This window comes from Vipera berus (genome assembly GCF_964194415.1).
Source record: "Vipera berus genome assembly, chromosome: 1".
Classification (NCBI taxonomy): Eukaryota; Metazoa; Chordata; class Lepidosauria; order Squamata; family Viperidae; genus Vipera; species Vipera berus.
The window spans coordinates 243841298-243862656 of record NC_138202.1 but is presented as its reverse complement, the minus strand read 5'-3'; the positions used below and the strand labels follow the sequence as shown (position 1 = coordinate 243862656).

Sequence of the window (21359 nt, the reverse complement as noted above, 5' to 3'; positions counted from 1 at the left end):
ATGGTGAATATCCTAAAGTTTTCTCCTTGTGGGATTATTTTTAACTTGAGCCGATAACAGTCTGAAAGGTGTGGGTCTTTGGCCTTTATTTCTGCTGCTCTTCTGATCAGAGATCCTCTCCCTGCTTTTTTCAGTGAAAACAAACACTTTGTGGAAATTAATAAGATTTACTGGAAGTAATACACAGCAGGGAAAGCCAATAAGGATCAGTTATCCAACTTAAGTGTACAATCAAACGCTGATCAAGAATTTGCAAGCTGTAGATTTTGTTCTATTATATGCTATCATATGAAGACTTTGAAGTGTTCTGCCTTTTTCTGTTAGGGCACGGATTTGTTATAATCTCCCAACTAATGTAATTTGCGTGGCCCCTTTTATGAATAAATATTTCTATGATTGGAAGATGGTTTTGGCAGAAAACTAGGCCCATAGATCTGATCTTCGATCAAAACTCACTCTGGGTTTTGCTTATCAGTTTGCCTCTTCAAGCCTTATAAGCTTAAAAAAGTTGTGACTCCCATGTAATTTGTTTACAACCCCATGTGGGCTTCAACCAAAGTTTGGATACCTCTGTCTTAAGGGATTTAAACTGTTTTGCTTTTCAGGTTACTCTCTCAAATCTCTCTGTCCTGGGATGGATGCCAGAAATACTTCTATCAATCTCTTGCACATCACTGTAGGCTTCAGACAGCATTGTCAGCACCTTCAAAGGTAAAATCCCTGGAGCCAATGTCACACACTTGTTCTGGTGTTAGGCTTGGGCCATGGAGACATTGACCTTAAATCCTTTCTTGTCCATAAAGCTTACTGAGTGTCTTTGGGTCAGTCACTTTCTCTCAGTGCAACCTACATTCCAGAGTAGTTGTTTTGGACAAAATGAGAGTCATTTCCAATATGTATCAGCTTGAACTCCACAAGGAAAACGGGCAAGTAAAAAGTAATAAAGAAGCAAAACCAGAAGTTTTTATTTCTTTTTAATTTGTCACTAAGCGAGATAGCACCACTCATTCTAAGACTTGGTATTCTCTTATACTGATGGGACACTTTCTTAGAATGTGCGTCCTTTACTTGTCAGCTAGACTTGCCCTGTATGGTGAAACCTAGGTGTTTTGGGCTATGACTACCATCATCCCCAGCCCTTGACTGCTATTTTTTTTTAAAAAAAAAATAGAAAATTAGAATTCTTTATTGGCCAAGTGTGATTAGACAAACAAGGAATTTTGTCTCCGGTGCATAAACTCTCAGTGTACATACAATCAACAAGTGATAAATCATGATCATAATCATCATAAAAAAACATGCATTATAAATCATAAGACACAGCACTTATTGATAGTCATAGGATAATAATGGCTGAGGACATTGAAAGTTACAATTTAACATATTGGAGGACACCATAGAGACAAAAATATTGTGAAATTATGTGGCAATTAAGTGAAGAAATACAGTTGGATAACTATACCATTTAGTTACATCTTTAGCAGCTGGCTGCATTTAATAATAAACCCTATATATTCAGAATGCTTAATTAGTCACTTTAATTTAGGTATGAAATAAATTTGCAATGTAATTTTATGTAAATCTCAAAAGTAACTGAAGGGGAATCAAAAACAATGTGCAAAATCGTATCTTAACTGGTTGACTGTGTAGCCTATAATTCCAAACATTTTACAGCTATTATTAGAGGGACTTGTTTTGATAAACAGAAGGAGAAACATTGCTACCTTTTTCTGTAGGAGATTGGAATAAGTACAGTTGAACGATGTAAAGGATTCACTGCTCACCTCATGAAGATGCTTATCAAACAGAGGAAGTCTCTCACTGCTTTGACAGAACAGTGGGTTTCCCTGAGGTATTGTCTTTCTATTGTCTATATATATTCCAAACTTATTCCTTCAGACTAAGAAGAGCCTTTTCTAAAACTGTATGCAGGTAGTCCTCACTTACCAATTGCAGTTGAGACCAGCAATTATGTCACTAAGCTACATGGTCATAAAATGCAACATCATATGACTGTGCCATCTAATTGTCAGTTCCAACTACAGACCTAAGGAAATCACCTGCAGTCATTAAGCACAACATCACATATCCACAACTTGCGACTTCTTGCCAACTTCTCCACTGATATGCTTGTCAGAAGCTGGCTATCAAAGTTACAAATGGTAATCATGTGACTGGGGGGGGGGGGCTGTGTAACCATTGCAAATGGTACCAGTTGCCAAAAGCCTGAATGATTGGGTTTGCTGAGTCATTGAGGGGTGTGTTTAAAATTCATCCTGCGCTTTGCTTGCCACTTTGCCCAAGTTATGGCCTCGCCCAGACAAAGTGGGAGCAAAGTTTGACAGCATTCCCACTGTCTGAGGAAACCTCACTGGATGATTGAAGTACCACAGAATTTGAGAACGCTGTGATACAAAAACTAAAATGTAATTGCTTAATTGGTACATCATATAGTTATACATAGGGACGCGGTGGCTCAGTGGGTTAGGACGCTGAGCTTGTTGATCAGAAGATTGGCAGTTTGGTGGGTCGAATCCCGAGTGCCGTGTAGCAGAGTGAGCGCCTGTTACTCGTCCCAGCTTCTGCCAACCTAGCAGTTCGAAAGCACGTAAAAATGCAAGTAGAAAAATAGGGACCACTACAGTGGGAAGGTAATGGCGTTCCGTGCGCCTTTGGCGTCTAGTCATGCCGGCCACATGACCACGGAGACGTCCTCGGACAAGCACTGGCTCTTTGGCTTTGAAATGGAGATGAGCACCAGCCCCTAGAGTTGGAAACGACTAGCACGCATGTGCAGGGGAACCTTTACCTTATAGTTTACATGTTCCCATCTCTAAGCCCAATGAAATCATTAATTTTATTCACAGGGCACACAAATATGTCTTTCAGTTTTTGAAATATTTAGTTTTCTCAATAAAGGTTCCCCCGCACATGTGTGCTAGTCGTTTCCGACACTAGGGGCCGGTGCTCATCTCCGTTTCAAAGCCAAAGAGCCAGTGCTTGTCCGAGGACGTCTCCGTGGTCATGTGGCCAGCATGACTAGACGCCAGAGGCGCACGGAACGCTGTTACCTTCCCACCGTAGTGGTCCCTATTTTTCTACTTGCATTTTTACGTGCTTTCGAACTGCTAGGTTGGCAGAAGCTGGGACGAGTAACAGGCGCTCACTCTGTTCTCATACTTAGGGCTTACTTAATAATTGCTGAATTGGTCTAATTTCAGGGTTTTTTTTTCATAGCAGGATTTTCTTTTTCCCTTTGTAAGCCTGGCTAAAGATTATTAGGTTATCATTCTTTTGGAGACAGTATTGCTCACCTGAGGTTACCATTATTATCCCTATCATTATTCAGGCCTTTCTCAGTCTGTCCTGAGAATACAGCTCCCTGCTTTCTCTGGTTGAAGGCACCAATTGGGAAAAGCTTGAATAGACAAATCCACAAGCTTCCTGGGGGTCTTGGAAAACAAATTCAGAAGAAAAATAGCTTTCTTACAGGATAGTGAGAAATCAAGTACATAATGTAGGAAAAGCTTTATATCCAAATCTAATAGCTAAAATACTGTACCTGAATTGTAATAATTGCATTTTAATTAACCAATAAATCTGTTACTATATGAATCTCTTCACCAGGAATCAGTTAAGCTGTATGCAAGAGATTGAGGCCAGGCTGTCTCCTGAAAGTGAATACGAAGTGGTTTTCCCTCCCCAAGATGGCGTTCGGCAGTGGACTGACAGATTGCAGCATCTTTCCATGCAGTGTGTAGTGCTTCTAGAACAGCTGTCTTGGTTTATAGAATGCTGTCCAGAAAACCAAACCTTGAACAGCTCCAGGACAGAAATAAAATCTGAAGGGATAGAATCGAATTCTTCCACTATTCTGAAGTCACTTCCGGAACTGGATCCATCAGAGATACCATATCTCACTCCAATGAGTCCAGAGCAGCTGCCTACTGCCTGCAGGATGCGGAAGCAGGATACGCTCTATCAGCAGCTGGCTTCCAAGGTGAAAGAGATGCTAGTAGAGGTGAAGGCAGTAAAATCAGAGGTGGACAGCATAAAGCAGGTGTCTTCTGAGACTCTCTTCCATTCCTGGTAAGTGAGATGCTGCCTATCATACTGGGACAAAAAAGGGGTTGCGTTGGTTTGCAAGCTGCATGTAACTGCCTCAGTAGGATTCTACGTTTTCTAAAGGTTGTGCCATAGGAAGGTTAAACTAATTTCTTGTCATCAGAGCCCATCATGCTTCAAGGAGATACTCAGTGCTCTTGGAAGCTGATAAGCTTGCCATGTTGGTTTTCCTGTTTCAGTCTGAACACTCAGGCGGAGCGGGGTGTGTGTGAACAGCTTGCTTTCACATTTCCAAATGTTTACAGTCTGCAATGAGCAGAGTACTGGCATGTGCAGATGCACACACGGTGATACCAGCATTGCTGAGCCGGAAAGCAAATCCTGTCCGTAGGAGCCCCAAGCCAAATGAGACCATAGATGAAGATAGTCCGGGAACCGTTCAAAGTCCAGGTGTCAAAAAGATAGTCAGCAGGTCCTGGGTTGAAAAGCTGAGACTTGGGGGTAGCATATGGGGTTTTCCCAATGGAGGAGCTGGCAGTTGTGTTGTGTAATGGGCTCTGTGAGTAACCTTGAGAGATGGGAGGAAGAGCTGCCCGCTAGACCAGGGGTAGGCAAGCTTGGCTCTTTTATGACTTGTGGACTTCAACTCCCAGAATTCCTGAGCCAGTTCTGCTGGCTCAGGAATTCTGGGAGTTGAAGTCCACGAGTCATAAAAGAGCCAAGCTTGCCTACCCCTGTCTTAGACAATGGTCTGGTAAAATCAATTTGTGTAGGCATCTCAGAGCTGACCTTCCCTAGTTTTCTGGAAGGTAAAAAGGCAGAGAGGGGAGAAGTGTATCCAGACTTGCAAGATTGGTATTAGCTCTTCAAAGTAGCCCAAACTAAGCAAGCAACATTATGGACACTAGTACTACTTTTATTATAAAGTCACAGTGACAGAATCTCGCAAATATTTATTGCGGCAATGTTGAAAATTCAAAAGGATCCACAATCTTTTAGATACCGTACCATATACTTACAGAATTGCACTTGCACTTCCTGACTTAAACAGTAGTTTTCCATATGCGGGCACTCTCTGAGACTAACACTTTTCAAATAGATTTTTCAGGATGGGGCAAAATAAGTGTGACATAGATGGTGGGCTGTTTACCAGAACATATTTTAACAATCTGCTGCATACAGTCCCTGGCATTCTTTCACGCCCAGGGAATTTTCGAGCAAAGTCATACACTACTTTGTGCACTGTAATAAATTAGCTTTCTCCTGATGTTACACTTTATTCTTAAATTTAGATATTCTAAAAATTGGCTGTAATTTTTTAGTGGGACCCCAAGCAAAATTTTTAAATGGGAATCTTCTCTAACTTGTCATTTTTTTTATGTCTGATTACCTTTTTTTACTCTTTTTTTCTCATAATTGAACATTTCTATTTTTTAGTTATCATTTAATGAAATGAATAATTAATATTTTAATAGTACCAGTATTTTTCTATATCAAAATATTATTTTCCAAATATTAAAAATAATTATTATGAGATGCCTAGTAAAGATTGAATATCAACTTCCTCTTTCATATTTAAAAACATTCATGCATGGCTGGATTTTTTATTGTTAGTTGTTGTAAGTTGAGTTGCCACATGACTGGACTCCATTTTGCAACCATTTTTATGTTGGTTGTTAAGCAAATCACAGTGGTGTATTGTAACAAAAAGACTGCTTTCTCCATTCTGCTCTAATTGGGGCATTTTGAACAAAATTTCTAAGATTGTTTTTATAACTGGATTATACAGATCGTTTGGCTTCTCTTCCCCCCCCCCCCCCCGTGTGTGTATTGTATTTCTAATGTCAAATCACTCATAAATGCAACAGAAACCACTCCATATTTATTCGTTGCAGTTTTTATTCAGTTTCAAATTCTCTTTTCGATGTTCCTTCCTAGGAAAAGTTTTGAAGTATGCTCTTCAGGAGTGGATTGTTTGCTGAAGGTTTCAACTCAACTGCAGGATATTGAGTTGTTATTTACACCACCCGATTCTCAAGTCAATCAGATTGGATCGCAGATGGCATTAATCAGGAGTCTCATATATATCCAAGGAGAAATTAATAGCAGTGTAGATGATTTTGCTATCTGGAAGACACAACTCTTCAGTTCCATTTCGCACTGTGAAGGTAAAAATGATTCTCCCCTTCTGTTCAGTAATGCAGGAGCTTTATTGATTTGATACTGTTCTCTGTTTGCCTGTAGGATTTTAACTACAGTCATTACTTTATTCGTTCCTAAGCATTGCTTTATGCTTGATATCGTCCAGTGATCACAATGTTCGGCTGTTCTTTCTAGAAATGGGCTTTTTGTAAGTTGAAAGCACAGCCTTTAAGTGGCTGGGATCTAGAACATCTTACTGTTCCCCGAGGCCACTTTTCTTGTACTTCTGCAGTATTTGGAAGCAGATTATCTTGAGTAGTGGACCTTCTGGAAAGCAAAAGTAAAGAAGGGATCAACCTAAAAAGTAAAAGAAAAGTTACTGCTGTATTGATCTCTTCTTCTTCTCGGCTCTTCTAGACTTGCTTTTGAAGTCACAAATGTATCCCTGAGGCTTATGGGGTTTTCCCGTCTTGAGAGAGATTATGCTATAGTTGTTTGAATAAGATGTAGGGCTTAGGCAAAGTGCCTCATAGTTCAGCTCCCTCAGGCTACTCTTAACTTTTCTGTGGGGCTGACGGGAGGCTATCCAGTTCCTAAGCGATTAAACTTTCAACTATGTGCAGTAATTTTATTTGAAATAATGAAATTATCGACTGCGCTTGCAGTCATTTCTGTATTGGATCCCTGAAAGGGAACCTCGGATTTAATTCTGAAGAACAACCAATAACTTTCTCTATAGCGTACAATAGCATTGAACCTGATTTTAATGAAGGGAGAATTTTGATACTTCAGATACTCAAATGGGGGAAACATTACGGTGGTAGCATTTATTTATTTCAATAAGTAGGTGGCTAGATATTGTGGAAGCAAGCATCACGCACACATTCATCCATCCATCTCTCCATTGTTAAAACAAAAACCTTTCCCATTTAATTTTTCAATTGTGTTTTCATAGATGACCAAACATCAGGTGATGGATTTGTAGAACTCTTCTCAGAACAAATAGAACTTGCAATTCATGTTATCTTGAGTTCTGTCCAGTGTTTGGTTGAAAGAAGAAAAGATAAAGAGAAGAATGGCATCTTCCCAAAAGAAGATGGTAGGACTGAACATTCTTTCACTTGTTTGTTTTGAAAGCAACTGTTGCTCTGTCAAAAGCATTCTTCTTGCTCTATGTGACCCTTCTGTATCACGATAATTTTTAAAAATGAGAACCATCGATTTACAGGACATATTCATGAGCTCAACTGAAATGCATTTTTGATCTTCGCTTTTTTATATTTCTTATTCCAGGAGAAGAATCTTCAGTTGATGAGCTCCAGACAGGGCATTTAACTAAACTCTTAGATGAAGAAATTTGCTCCGATGTGAATTCTTTGCATATACGAAAAATCATTTCAGTCATTTCTGAGCTCCTGGAGCAACTGAAATCTTATGGCGAGGATTACACTGCATACAAGTGCAAGGTGATATTTTTCAGCTAAAATATATCTGGGGAAAGATATTAAACATAATGTTAGAATTGTTTCTTCATCTTGCCTCAAATACTCAGTAGCGTGTAAGAATAAAAAAAAATTGAAATTGTTTATAAATACTACAGGCCAAATATTTTCCATAATTAATTCATATTATTTCTCTTTTTTATTTCTTCAGCTTTTTAATCAGGCCTGCCACTTGCTTATACGCCTAATGCCAATTCTTTGCAAATATTCCAATATTGTCCTTTTCTACCTCACGGTTTCCTTGGCCACGCATAGGAGCACTGCAAAATTGCTTTTTGTCTTGACAAACATATTTACAGAAATTGCACAAAAGGTAAGAAGTGGAAAGCAAAGGTCACTGTGGGAACCTACATTTATTCATTGCTGCACCTTTCATTTTCCAAAAAAAAATATTTTTACTTTGTGCTACTGAAGTTGAAACAACGGCCTTTGAAATTGAGCTTGTTGTTGCATGTTGCATTGGTTTTCCAGTTTAGCTTTAACAGAATTTTCAGAATTTTTTTTATCAGTAAGATGTTTGACTAGAACTGAATGGTCCAGATTTGTATCCCTTCACAGTTATAGAAACACTGGGTAAAATGGGACTATTTTTCTATCAGCCCACCCTGTTGTGGAGATAAAACAAAGACCCTCAGCTTCTTGTCCATTTTTTTCCATATCATGCAAGATTGTATGTACCACAGTTATCTCCATCACATTTTTCCCCCCTAAGCTAAAGAGTATAAGGTATTCTTGCCTTTTCTCACGGGGAAGTATTTGAACTCCTGATCATTTCTAGTTGCAATCTTTTGCAATTTTCCCCAAGATCTCCTGTATCCTAAGTATGGCAACTGAAACTCTACATGGTATTCCAGATGTAGAGGTACCATAGATTTGTATAGAGAAATTATTATTTTCAGGTGATTTCTAATCATTCCTAACACAGAAGTTCCGTTTCTAACAGCAGCTTAGTCAATTTTATGATCTTAAACTTTTTATTTCCTGGTAAGTTGCAAGACACCTCAGACCCCAACACTGAAGATGTGAAATGGCCAGACGTGAGACATGGGCATCACTTTACACTTACTTGGGTATTGCTCTTTGATTGACAGTTCACTCAATTTAAAAAAAGATTCTCCTGGAGCTCTTCATAATCAGTTTTAGTTTTTACTGATCTGAATAGTTTAGTATTATCCACAATTAGACCGGCCACCTGATTATTTCTAAGTTAAAGACCATTTATGAACAAATTAAATAGCGCCTGGTTACAAAACAGGTTTGAGAAGTTTCCGATTTCTGCTTCTTTCCAGTAAGAAAATTTTCCCACTTATTCCCTACTGTTGATGGTCTTTATTTAAATAGTTAACAGCACCAGAATCATCTTGTGAGGGAGATGGGCAGCACAAAAATTTAATAAATAAATAAGTACATAAAAGGATTCTCTTATTCTGTATTCATTCATAAGTCTTTGATGAGGAACTTCATCAGGCTTTTGGAAAAGTACACTCTACGGCAGTGCTTTTTTTGTAAAAGAAAAAGGTGCCGGAACTCACACATGTCATACAACCTGCCTTGCCTACCCATCCAAAAAAGGTGCCGGAACTCCGTTCTGAGCATTCTATGAGAAAAAAAGCCCTGCTCTACGGTATTCATAAGTTCACTTAAATTCATGTACCCTGTCGACACTAGGAAAACTCAAAAAAGTTGAGGCAGGATTTAACCACTGCAGAATCCATTCTAATTTTCTTCCAGCAAATCTTAACTATTTGAATTCTATTTAGATTACTATTTAATTACTATTTAAATTCTTACTTTTTAAATTTACTAATTTAAATTCTGATTGTCATTCCCATCAGTTTACCTGGAAGAAATGTTAAGTTGACTGGATACTTGTTTTTTGCTACTTTTTTTAAATGATATTTTGGCTTCCTTTTGGTATTCTGATATTTTATTCTGATATGAATAAAAAAGACTTATTTTTCTAGGAGGGAAGTAATTTTACATATGGTTCTTTAGGAACTTTTGGGTGAATAACCCAGTTATATGACAATTAATTAACATGTTGACAAGTAACTAAACCTTAGTGGATTTTTGCTGAAGTAGATTTTTCTGTCTTTGGGAGAAAGCTTACAAAGACTTCACCCCAAGCAGAAGAAACCTTAAAATGTTGGAACTCAGTGTTCATTTTAATGACTGCCATCCTTGGTTCAGCTGAGTGCTTTTTTTATTAGGGTTTTTGTTTACCAAAAGAAATCATTGAGGATGGGGGACAAGGAGGAACAGAATTCCATGATTACGAAGACGGTGGCATTGGAGATGGGGAAGGCAAAAAGGATGTTAGTGACAAGATAGAAAATGAAGACCAGGTAAGGTTTGAAGTGTATTTACAATATACAAAGCAAATGAATGCTAGGGTTTTAGTATGTATGAGAAACATGAAAAAATGCTTATTCCTTTTGGTGGTGAACAAACAGCATTGCATAGGGATGTGCACAAAATGGAAAACATGTCAGAGTTCAGCAGAAACGAAATCTGGAACTTTTGAGTTGATCTCAAGTTTCTAATATTAACATCCGAAGCAATCTTAGAGCAATTTTCTGGGGTAATTAAGGCAAAGCCACTAGCATCAGAGGTGTCCCAACACGCCATATCCCAACCAGCCCACATTCCCCCAATCTTCCAAGCACTTCCCTGAATCCCTACTTTGCCTCAATCACTTCTGCAAATGCTGGCCCAGCCTGGCGTGTCCCATGGCTTAATCTTCCCAGAGTCGTCCCTTTCCTCAACCCCTGTTGCTATCAGTGTCCTGGCCTAAACATTTATTCTTTATGGTGATGATCTTGGCAGGATCAGTCAGGATTCCAGCATGGCATATAACAGGGGTGTCAAACTGCCGGCCCGCAGGCCGGATGCGTCATCCGGAAGCCGCGCCCATCCCATTGCCGGCAATGGCAAAACCCGTCCTGATACATTGCGCGACGTCACGTGACATCGCGAGTTCTGGCATATAACAACAGCTGGCCTGCTTTTCCTTGGTCACTGGAGTTGACGTCCTTGGCTTTTAGCATACCATCTACCATCAGACCACTTCTGCCAGGAGCCAATTGGTCTAGCTTGGAATAAAGCAATTGAAATTGTGTATATTGGTTAAGGCACAAAAGCCAAACACCAAAGTGTTTTCTGTTTGTGCAGGAAAGGTTAATGCATGGAGTAATACAGGAATCCCTGCATCATTTTTGTACATTCGTTCTCTCTCTTCATTCCTTTTAATAGTCTACTTCAATTTTAAAGAAACATGCCATAAAAATAAATTATGGCATTTCTCAGGAAAGAGGAAATGCTAAAATTATCTTGCTGAAAGTTGAGGAGGGGGGAAGGGGAATTCATGCTACTTTAAAGAAGACACCCCGTTAAAATAAAGGCTGGTTAAATATTCCAGGTCGAAGATACTTACCAAAAAGGGCAGGAAAAGGAAAAGGAAGATCCAGATTCGAAACCAGATATTGAAGGAGAGGATAATGCAATTGAAATGTCTGAGGATTTTGAAGGGAAAACATACGATGGAGAGCCAGAAAAAAAAGGTATGGTTTTATATATATTTTTCATGTTTCTGGCCTGATACAAAGTAACTCAGGAATTCAGTGCACAACTGGGATCTGATACTGAGGTTTAAAAAAAGAAGTCTTTGATTTAATAAAACATACTGATAGGTAGGCTTCTCATTCCTGTGTAATATTATTAGGAAAAAAAGTTTTGCTAACATTGAAACACTTTTGAGATTTTTTTTTTCTTACTGATGTTGGAACTCGATAGAACCAAATGTACCTATACAGAATTAACTTAAAATGTGACCCCAAGAGTTTCCTGTTACAAAATTAAGCAAATCCAAGTTCTAAACAGAGCCTCCCTCCCCTTCTTATTGACCTCTTTGTGTACTTGGAATAAAGATTTTCGGACCAGGAGTTCAGCAGGATTTTAAAGTCCACAGGTTGCGGTTTTTACATGAAAATGGCTATGCTGTTGATCTTTCTCAAGTATTTAAGAAAGAAGATATTGTGCGGTCAGTAGCTGTTCTAATTGAAAAGCAAAGCTGGCATTGGAAGGCCTGTTTAGTGCAGTGTTTATAATTCCTATTTGGCAATATATTACTGTCATGAATGAGTCACCTTTAGCACACTTAGATAGTATGACACAGCCAGAAATAAAAATAAGGTTTTTAATATTCTATCAATACTTTAAAGCAGAGGTCCCCAACCTTTTGAGCACCAGGGACCCAGTCCAGTGGAGAAAGGTTTTTCCGTGAACCGGAGAGTGCGTGTTTTTCTGTGCTGCCTGCATCCCACGGATGGGACTTTGCTTGTTTGTGCGGACCAGTTGCTGGCATGCTGCGGCCCGGTACCGGTCCACGGACCGGGGGTTGAAGTCTGCTTTACCATAAATTTAATTTTTTTTATCTTAAATCTCTTTCATGTAGACTACCTAAAAAGCATAAATATTCCCATTGCTGTAGAAATTTTTTGTGCCCACAGGATGAGAGCTTTCATCTGTCCCATTTTAAATGTATTCTATATACAAGGAATTGCCTATCAGTTAGACCATTAGTCCCTTTAGTCAGCTGGAAAGCATATGTCCTCCTATTGGACTCCGGTCTGTTTCCAGACTCATAGTGCTTTATCTAAACAATTATGGGAGTTCCCTCTTTGAAGGTTTACACTGAGCTTCATTCCTTGACTACTGTTACCTTGCATAGAAGAAGAAGATGAGTCTGAGGAAGATGAAGACTTGGATAAACAGATGGGAAATCTTGGAGATGGAGATGCTGACAAATTGGACGAGAGGCTCTGGGGAGATGAGGAGGAGGAGGAAGAGGAAGAGGAGGAGGAGGAAGAAGATGGCAAAACAGAAACTGGGCCAGGGATGGATGAGGTAAAATTTTAAAATGAATATAATGTTTGAAGGTAGGAAGAGTTGCACCGTTGGTTAATTCTGTAAAATGCATGACAGTACACAGAAAAGGGGGCGTGATGGCTCAGCAGTTAAAGACGTTAAACTTCGCAGCTGGAAAGCTGACAGCCAAGGTTCGAGACCCAAGCGCTGCACAACAAGGTTGAGTTCCCGTTCCTTGCTCCTGCCCCTGCATGCCTAGCAGTTGGAAAGCATGCAAATGCGAGTAGATAAACAGGTACCCCTTCAGTAGATAAATAGGTACCACGGTGTTCCGTGTGCCTCAGCGTATAGTCATGCTGGTCACATGATCACAGAAATGTCTTCGGACGACGCTGGCTCTCCCTCGGCTAAGAAACAGAGATGAGCACGGCCTCTTAAGAGTTGGACACGACTGGACAGGGGAACCCTTTACCTTTACATGGAATTCAATTCATTTCGAGCTTTTTTTTTTTTTCATTCAGGCCACATAAAAGGAAGTGAATTAGACTTTGTCTCTGCAAAATAATAATGATAGCTGCCAAAACACCATTTCAAATGGAGATTAGACGAAAGAGATGGTGGCTTTTGTTATCAGAATATTTGATGTTAATACCTGATCACTCCCAAGAACTTCCGCTAGAGGACACTTGTTGCATTTTACCCTGATGATGAAGGCCTTCAGCACATGACTGACCTCTCAATCTGGACTCATCCAAAGAGCTACTCTTCACTGTGATTATTTTGGAAAGCACAGAATGAGTAAACCCCAGTCAGCCTATTTCTTATGGTAGAACTTGTGAAGGGTTTTTTATTTCCTCAGAAAAGATTTTGAGGCTTTATGTCAATTTGGAATTTCAAAAAGAATTTTTAAAAATTCTTACTTGGTTTATTACTTTAATATATGTACCTCTCTTTTAGGTGTATTTTGGAATGGAGTGTGCATTAATATTTTAAGAAAATATGCTGAGCTTTCTTTTTAAAACAGTCTGAGTACAGTGTAATGAATCTACTTTTATTTTAACTGTTCTACAATAGCATATTTTATTAATTTAGCTCTGTTTGCTGTTGAGGAAGCATAACATGCATTCTATTAAAGAAGGGAGTTTTAATTTAATAGCTATATTCATAAACAGGTAACCATATTTCTCAAAACAAGTTGAATAATGTTAGACTGAGAATTATGTATGCGCTGGCGGTAACATGGATATTTTTCTTGAATTATTTAGGGCGATTCCGAATTGGTGGCAAAAGATGACAATATAGGAGTTGACAATCAAAATGAGAAGAAATCATCCAATGATGACGAAAAAGAGAAGCAAGCAGATGATAGTGAAACTAAGGAGAAAATCCATGAACAAATAGATGAGGTAATAAATAGCCTAACAACTCTGTATTGAGCTGCTTATTGTTCTTTTTAGTGTGTGTGTGAATGTGCGTGTCTGATGGGTTTGGGGTTGGATTTAAATACGTTTTAACACATTTTTAGTATTGTATTCTTGGGCATAATTATTTAATTCTTTTTAATCTCTTTTTTAACTTTTGTATTTACATTTTGATATTTATTGCCCTGTACACCGCCCTGAGTCCTTCGGGAGAAGGGCGGCATAAAATAATAATAATAATAATAATAATAATAATAATAATAATAATAATAATAATAATAATAATAATAATAATAATAATAATAATAATAATAATATTGCTATAGAAATAATTGAAGTTACGTAGTTGATACCAGCTTGCATTTTACAAGCATAGTTGGGAACAGATGAGTATATTCCACGGCCTCCAAGGCAGAGGTGCACAGCAGCCTCTTGTTTCTTCACTAGACAGGTGGGAAGGCTGGTAAATTAATTGGTCTCCAAAACATGCTATGCATGCAAAGAATTCCTAGAAGATGAGTTTTACAATCAGTGCCCATCAAAATGAGCCAGGAAATAAATATCTTACCTTTTGCTTGATTAGTTACTTATTTTGTGCATTGGGTGGGAAGTTAAAAGAGGAAATGGCAGCAGAGGATAGTAGTTAAGAAGGTGAAAGTATACGCACTCGTATGTGAGGCTTTTGATAACAATGCTATTAACTAGCAGCGTGCATTGCTAAATTAATAGTGCTTTGGACCTTTCATGCATCATTCCTCTGTTGTTAAAGCAGCTGCCTCTTTTTTCAGGCTTCTACAAAGAATGTGAATATTTTATTGAATCGATTCATTTCTCAATCTTTAATGTACTCTTTTCTCCCTTTTTTCCGGCTTTCCATTTCTTTTTTTTTCCCCTTTTCCTTGCTTTCATTTTTAAGTATCTATACAACAAAGAAACACATGTTAAGTTGGCTGAATAAACTCAGTTTTTGCAAACAATCAATTTCTAAAGTTATTGCGCATTTAAAGTTGGCACAAAAATCTGAAAAGAAAAGAAGACATTGCTGCTCTAATTAGAAGCAGAGTGGGGCTGTGCTCATACAACGTCCAGAAATTTTTCCAAATCATTTTCAAAGCATGTGTTGCCTTAGTCTTGATATATATTTAGAGGACTCCCATCTTTCTTGTTTTTTAACTGTAAACATTTGAAGTGTGTCACTTGATGAAAAGACTGGTGTCCATTTTAGAATTTTCCTTCCTTTATTAATGTTTGTACAATATTCTTAAACTATATTTTCAAAATCAATATTCTTAACTAAGTCTTTGTAAGTGGGGAAAGCACCTAGGCAAGTTTATTATTACCATTATTGTTACGCTCTTTTACCAAAGTATATTACAAATGCAGCAATCGTAAAGGATTAAATACAGTAATCATATAGTTCCATCCAATAACAAGGATTCATTCAGAGTTCACAATCAAATAAGCAGATATTAACTAAAGACAGCATGTATCTAAAACGGTACCCTGTGATATGGAAGTATATCTTTTCCAATGGGTGATAAGCTTCCTTAAAGCACTCAGGAGGTTTTTTTTTCTTTTTGAGGGGGTTCAATAGAATTTCAAGCCTCAGGAATTTTGCCTCCCTAAAGAATTACATCCGTGCTTTCCACCTTTGTTCTTCTTATAGCGTGTTCTGCTTTACAGGGTGAATATGATGAGAATGAAGTGGATCCTTATCATGGAAGGCAAGAAAAACAACCTGAAGCTGAAGCCCTGGAACTTGATCATGAGCTGAACCTAGGACATGAAGAGATGGATGAGGAAGACAACGAAGAAGAAGAAGGTAGAAGTAGAAATGGCTAAATGATGCTTAGTACCAGACATATTGTTATCTCCAGGCGTGGGTGAAGCGGGACCACTTGACAGAACTTGTGTCCTGAGTACGAAAGCTGCAACTTAGAAACTTGGCATCAGAGTTTATAGTTTTCTGACCATTTTGTAACTTAAATTATTGAAAATTAGGATTTCACTGCTATCAGCAAGTTATGTTTCCATGATGAAGTAATTTAGGTTATTACCATTATCTTAGTAATTTGAAGAGTTGATTCAAAAACCTTGTTTATAGTTTAAAGCGATGGAGCGATGAACATTTGGGGAACGAGTGGAGTAGGTAAGCTAGGAATGTGCTCTTTTTCAAATTTGAAGCTGAAAAGATGCTTCAGTGGGCTAATGGCCATTTATGCTGTATCTGCCAATGGCTCCTTAAAGAAGCTCCGTTTTTCTCCAGCTCCGTATAGTAGCTGTGTGACCCCAGAAAAATTGGGTTGAGGTGTACACATTGTGTCCAATTGTTGACCCAGTTGTTGCTCCCTGAACACACGGAAGCTACTCATGCAATACCCACTGTGCAACTACCGTGCGAGTCCAGGAAAAGAGGCAATTCCTTTAAGGAGGAATTGAGAGGAACTGAAATTGATGATATCGTGGATACACCCAATCCCAGTCCAAAGCTTTCTATCCAAAGCACATCCTTGCTCTGTGCTTTATTCAGTTCCCTGGACCTTGATCCTTTGTGTCTGGGGAATTGTATCTAGGTGTCCTTTGTGTTTTCAGGTATTCAGTTTCACAAATAATAGTGCACGTATGGAATTTAGGAGGCTTGGGGCATTCTATCCGTGTGTGTGTGTGTGTGTTTAAAACTATATTTCTTTTTCCACTAGGAGAAAATCCTTTTGAGATTGAAGAGAAGGCGATAGATGTCGATGAAAAGGAAGCAGAAGATAAAAATCCTGGAGATATGGATGAAGATAGACAGGATTCTGAGCAAGTCGAAAAAGATCCTTCTGAAGATAAAAATGAAAAAAATGAAGAAGATAAAAATGAAGAAGGAACAGAGAATTCTGATGCAAATACAGGCGAAGAAGAGGACTCTGCAGTAGAAGAGCAAAACGCTGAAAAGAAAGAACAGGACATTTCTACTACTGATCAAGGCCTTTGTCCTCAGGTTTCACATATTTTTATTAATAGAAGCAGGGATGGAGGGGGGAGAGTTCCGGTCTTAAAATTCCAGTAAATGAATTTGCTTTCTCTAATTTGTCATGAAACAAACTAAGCCTCTATAATCTAATCATAATCATAATAGTAAAGTTAGAAGGGACCTTGGAGGTCATCTAGTCCAACCCCCTGCTCAGACAGGAAACCCTATACCATTTCAGACAAATGGTTGTCCAGTCTCTTCTTAAAAACTTCCAGTGTTGGAGCATTCACAACTTCTGGAGGCAGGTTGTTCCAATGGTTAATTGTTCTAACTGTCAGGAAGTTTCTCCTTAGTTCTAGGTTGCTTCTGTCCTTGATCAGTTTCCATCCATTGCTTCTTGTCCTGCTTTCAGGTGCTTTGGAGAATAGCTTGACTCCCTCTTCTTTGTGGCAGCCCCTGAGATATTGGAACACTGCTATCATGTCACCCCTAGTCCTTCTCTTCTTTAAACTAGACATACCCAATTCCAGCAACCGTTCCTTATATGTTTTAGCCTCCAGACCTCTAATCATCTTTGTTGCTCTAAAAGTCATTCTGTTATGTGCAGTATATCAGTTACTAACATTTTGCAAGCTAATGCTAATACTGACTCATTTTTTTTTAAATTGCTTCAGAAAATTGACGAAGCTGCTAATGATACTGAAAACGAGGAACAGTTACCTGAGGCTCTGGAAAGGATGGAACATGAGGCATATGGAGAGGCGGGAGAAGAGAATCTGCAGAGCGATACAGCTGCTGAGTTGGTTGGAACTGCATCTGAGAAGGATCAGGCAAAAGAGGTGAAATGGAGCAACTTTATAAGTAGTTATACTGGTACTGGAGGAGTTACCGTTTCAAATGTACCTCAGCCGTGGGAGCTCACCGGTGCCTTTGGATCGCCGTCTCTGACCTCAGCACATCTCACAGCCTGTAACCTTAACCCTAATTGCAGTAGAGGGAGAATTTTGTAACTTCTCTAGCAGCCGCTTCACGTCTCTGAATTCTTTCTATTCTTTCAGCTTATTGAATAATTGCTTTAAGAACTAGTGGCTGGCCCACATTCAGAATATTTTTTTTTGTTCGCTTTGATTTAGAGTTATAGAATAGATCTATAGAAGGCAGAAGAACAGAGTTAGAGAGGGCCTTAGAGGTCTTCTAGTCCAACCCTCTGCTCAAGTGGGAGACCCTTTGCAGTTTCAGAAAATGGTTGTCCAATCTTTTCTTTAAAAACCCCCAGCGATGGAGCACCCACAACTTCTGGAGGCAGGTCATCCCACTGATTAATGGTTCTCCCTGTGAGAAAATTTCTCCTTTGTTTTAGATTGAATGTCTTTTGTTCAGCTTCCATCCGTTACTTCCTGTCTCGCCCTCAGGTGTTTTGGAGAATATTGGATCTGTTTATATTCTTTAGTAGGTCTCAAAATACTGAAAATAAGATACGGTAGATGATGATACCAGCATCCATTTTCCAGTGAAGAGGAAAGCATATTTCCACTTTAAGGGGAAAAAAACATTTTTAAGAGCGACAGAATGTATTACAGTTGTTCTTTGTATATACAGTGCTTTTTAAACTTTATTGATTATTCCCTTTAGTTGCAACCTCATATTGCTAAATTCATCAATTTCTCCATTAAGGCTGAGAGGACTATGTGCCATAAATATACATGCCAAATCATGCTTGTGTTTGTCAAAGACTATGGATTATATCTACTTTTAATACATTATACTTCACTAGGGATCTCTTCTCTTGTCTTATGAGCCAGACTTACTATATTTCATGAATTTTTGGTGCAGCACTAGAATTGACAGATGGACTTGTTTGCAGAACCACAATCCAACGTACTTCTCTATTCCAAAGATACTGTAGTTGCCGGCTTTAAAGTTAATATGCCTGTGATGTGATTTTGCAAAGAAGATTTTAGTTTGTATGTCTTATTTCAGGAACACGGGAGTGGAACGTCTGATGCAAATCAGCCAGAAGGACACGAATCTGAGTTAATGGCGCATCTGGCTTCACAGAAACAAAGCAGAAAAACTACCCAGGTGTCTTATTTTTTTAAAAAAAATTGTAAATTAGTCTTTTACAGTTTGAGGCTCCCATACTAATGATCTTTGAAAACTGTTTAATGGAAAGCCAAGGAAAAACTAAACATATGGGACAGATAAATTATTCCTTGGCTCTCATGCTGCTTGGATGTTTTAACATAGTTTTGAGTTCAAAAAAAGTGTTAGAATCTGCTAATACATATTTGAAGAGAAGCTGCATCTAGAAGTAATACAGAATCAAACACAAACTTTGGACACTGTTTATTAGAAGCAGAAGCAGGATTGAATGAACATGTGTGAAAATGATATAGTCCGGCAGTCCTCACAGATCAGTCTCTTACTGGCTTCATTTCCTCTTACAGTGATTTAGAATTAGAATTGTCAATGGTGTTTGGTCTTGGATCATAAATACAATTTTGATTTGAATTCTATACTGTGTGAATCTTGATATGCGGAAGGCTCTCAGCCTTAAAATACCTTGGGCAAGAGGAAAAGAAAAGCTTCTATTTGAACTAGGGATCCAGTGATAGAGTTAACCAGGATCTATGGGGCATCTGGCTTTAGTCTAGTTGCCCATTTGCGTAGATTTGCAGGTACACCATCTGGAGCCTGGCAAACAAGATTAAGCTGCAGGCCAGCTTTTCCTGCTGTGCAAATGGCCGCCTAGTTAGTACAAGCAAAGCTAAATAAAAAAATAAAACAGAATTGATATTTTAAGGCAGAGGTGGATAATGTAAGCGCAGAGGCGTGCACAGCCTTTTTATCTTTTCAAGCAGCCCCAAAGCCATCTTCATGCACCTCTAGAATCCTTTTTCTCTTATTAAAATGAACAGGACCTTTATATATATATTTTTTTTTCCTGAATAGGAATTTGGATTTGTTTCATCTCCTTGAAAATTATCTGGCTTTGCTTTCCTGTGTTTCAGAGTTATAAGAGAAAGCCAGGACAAGCTGACAATGAGCGCACAACAGGAGATCAGAGCCAACCTATCCGCAAGCGACTGAGAACTGTTGAGTCTAGCCAGGAAGCAGAGGAAAAACCAGTTCAGCCAGGACAACATCAGATGGAAGCTGACACCTTTGAGCATATTAAACAAGGCAGTGAATCCTATGATGCCCAGACTTACGGTACGACAACATTCGCAAGATATCACAGGGGATAATAATGATAAGCTCTTTGTGGCATCATAGTTTAAAAAACATATATATTTCTTTAGTAACAGATGTGTGATGACTGGGTGTTGTATTTTTTTTTTAACCTTCATTTCCACTTCAGATTTATTTTGAGAAATGTATTTTTCATTCCGTCTTAGCTAATTCTCTGTAGTATAGACTACAATGCTCTATATCCTAAGACCGTAGGGTTGCACGAAACTTTCCTAAGCCTTGAGTACGGCCCCCAGAGTCCTCAAGGGTTGTTATCAAATGGTAATTGCTAATGTATCAGAAAGGGAAAGGTGTTAAATGTGTTACTAGAGAATAATTTTTAATTCTCGTTTTAGGAGAATAAACCATTTTAGAAAACGATATAAAATACCTTTTTGTAAATAAAACAGCAATGAAAACTATCTTAAATCTTGTTTAGTTTGAAATGTAAATTAAAATGAAAACCTTTTGGGGAGGATGTTTTCTCCTCCACAACCTTTTGACCTACATCCCCTCCTGTTCCCTCTTGCAGGTCAAGTGCAGTCCTCAGCCTAGAAAAAGTTTGCATCCCAATACCATATCTGTGCAAATTTAAATCTCATTGAGTTCAAGAGACTTAATGTTGACTAACAGTGTATAGGGCTGTGTTGAATTTTATGCTCAACTGTTAGCCATGTTTTATTTTTGCTATGTTGGGCTTTTCTTGAGAAGAAAAAGTCAGCTTGCCTGACAAATGCCATACTCGTTTCTAGACTGCTAGTAGATCAGCTCCAATTTTTACGATGGCTCGTGCTGATGCTGGAGAACTTCTTGTATGATTTTTTAAAATGGGAGCTGAAAACAGTATTTTACTGCTTTATGTTCCAACCAGATGTAGCAAGTGAAGAACAACAAAAGCCAATTTTGCCTCTTAATGAAGACAATGAAGAAACAGTTTCTGAAGATCTGGCTATGGAAACGGAAGATCACGCTGCTGAGGAACTCAGAACTTCAGAGGTAGAAAAATTGAATCCAGAAGTAAATATGTCTGGGGCTTCCAAATCTGGTAAGTCATCAACATATTGCCTTGAGAATTCATTTTTTTAAGAAATAGCTTCTGCATGTATGTGGACATAGCACAGAAATATTGTTAATAAAATAGTGAGTAATATTTTTCTGATTTTTATCTAAGACATT

At 38.4% G+C, this 21359-nt stretch overlaps 1 protein-coding gene across 1 annotated transcript in view; it reads left to right on the top strand.

The window, feature by feature from the left end:
• MDN1 (midasin AAA ATPase 1) overlaps positions 1–21359 on the top strand; it is a 126133-nt gene that overhangs the window by 91572 nt on the left and 13202 nt on the right. The window contains exons 77-93 of the mRNA XM_081331608.1: positions 606–711; positions 1737–1852; positions 3628–4089; positions 6004–6233; positions 7163–7306; positions 7501–7673; positions 7861–8022; positions 9920–10054; positions 11128–11269; positions 12439–12614; positions 13841–13981; positions 15680–15818; positions 16696–16979; positions 17627–17791; positions 18933–19034; positions 19964–20165; positions 21055–21228. Of these exons, the coding sequence (XP_081187734.1) occupies positions 606–711; positions 1737–1852; positions 3628–4089; positions 6004–6233; positions 7163–7306; positions 7501–7673; positions 7861–8022; positions 9920–10054; positions 11128–11269; positions 12439–12614; positions 13841–13981; positions 15680–15818; positions 16696–16979; positions 17627–17791; positions 18933–19034; positions 19964–20165; positions 21055–21228 (3053 nt within the window). The remainder of the gene's footprint in view (positions 1–605; positions 712–1736; positions 1853–3627; positions 4090–6003; positions 6234–7162; positions 7307–7500; positions 7674–7860; positions 8023–9919; positions 10055–11127; positions 11270–12438; positions 12615–13840; positions 13982–15679; positions 15819–16695; positions 16980–17626; positions 17792–18932; positions 19035–19963; positions 20166–21054; positions 21229–21359) is intronic.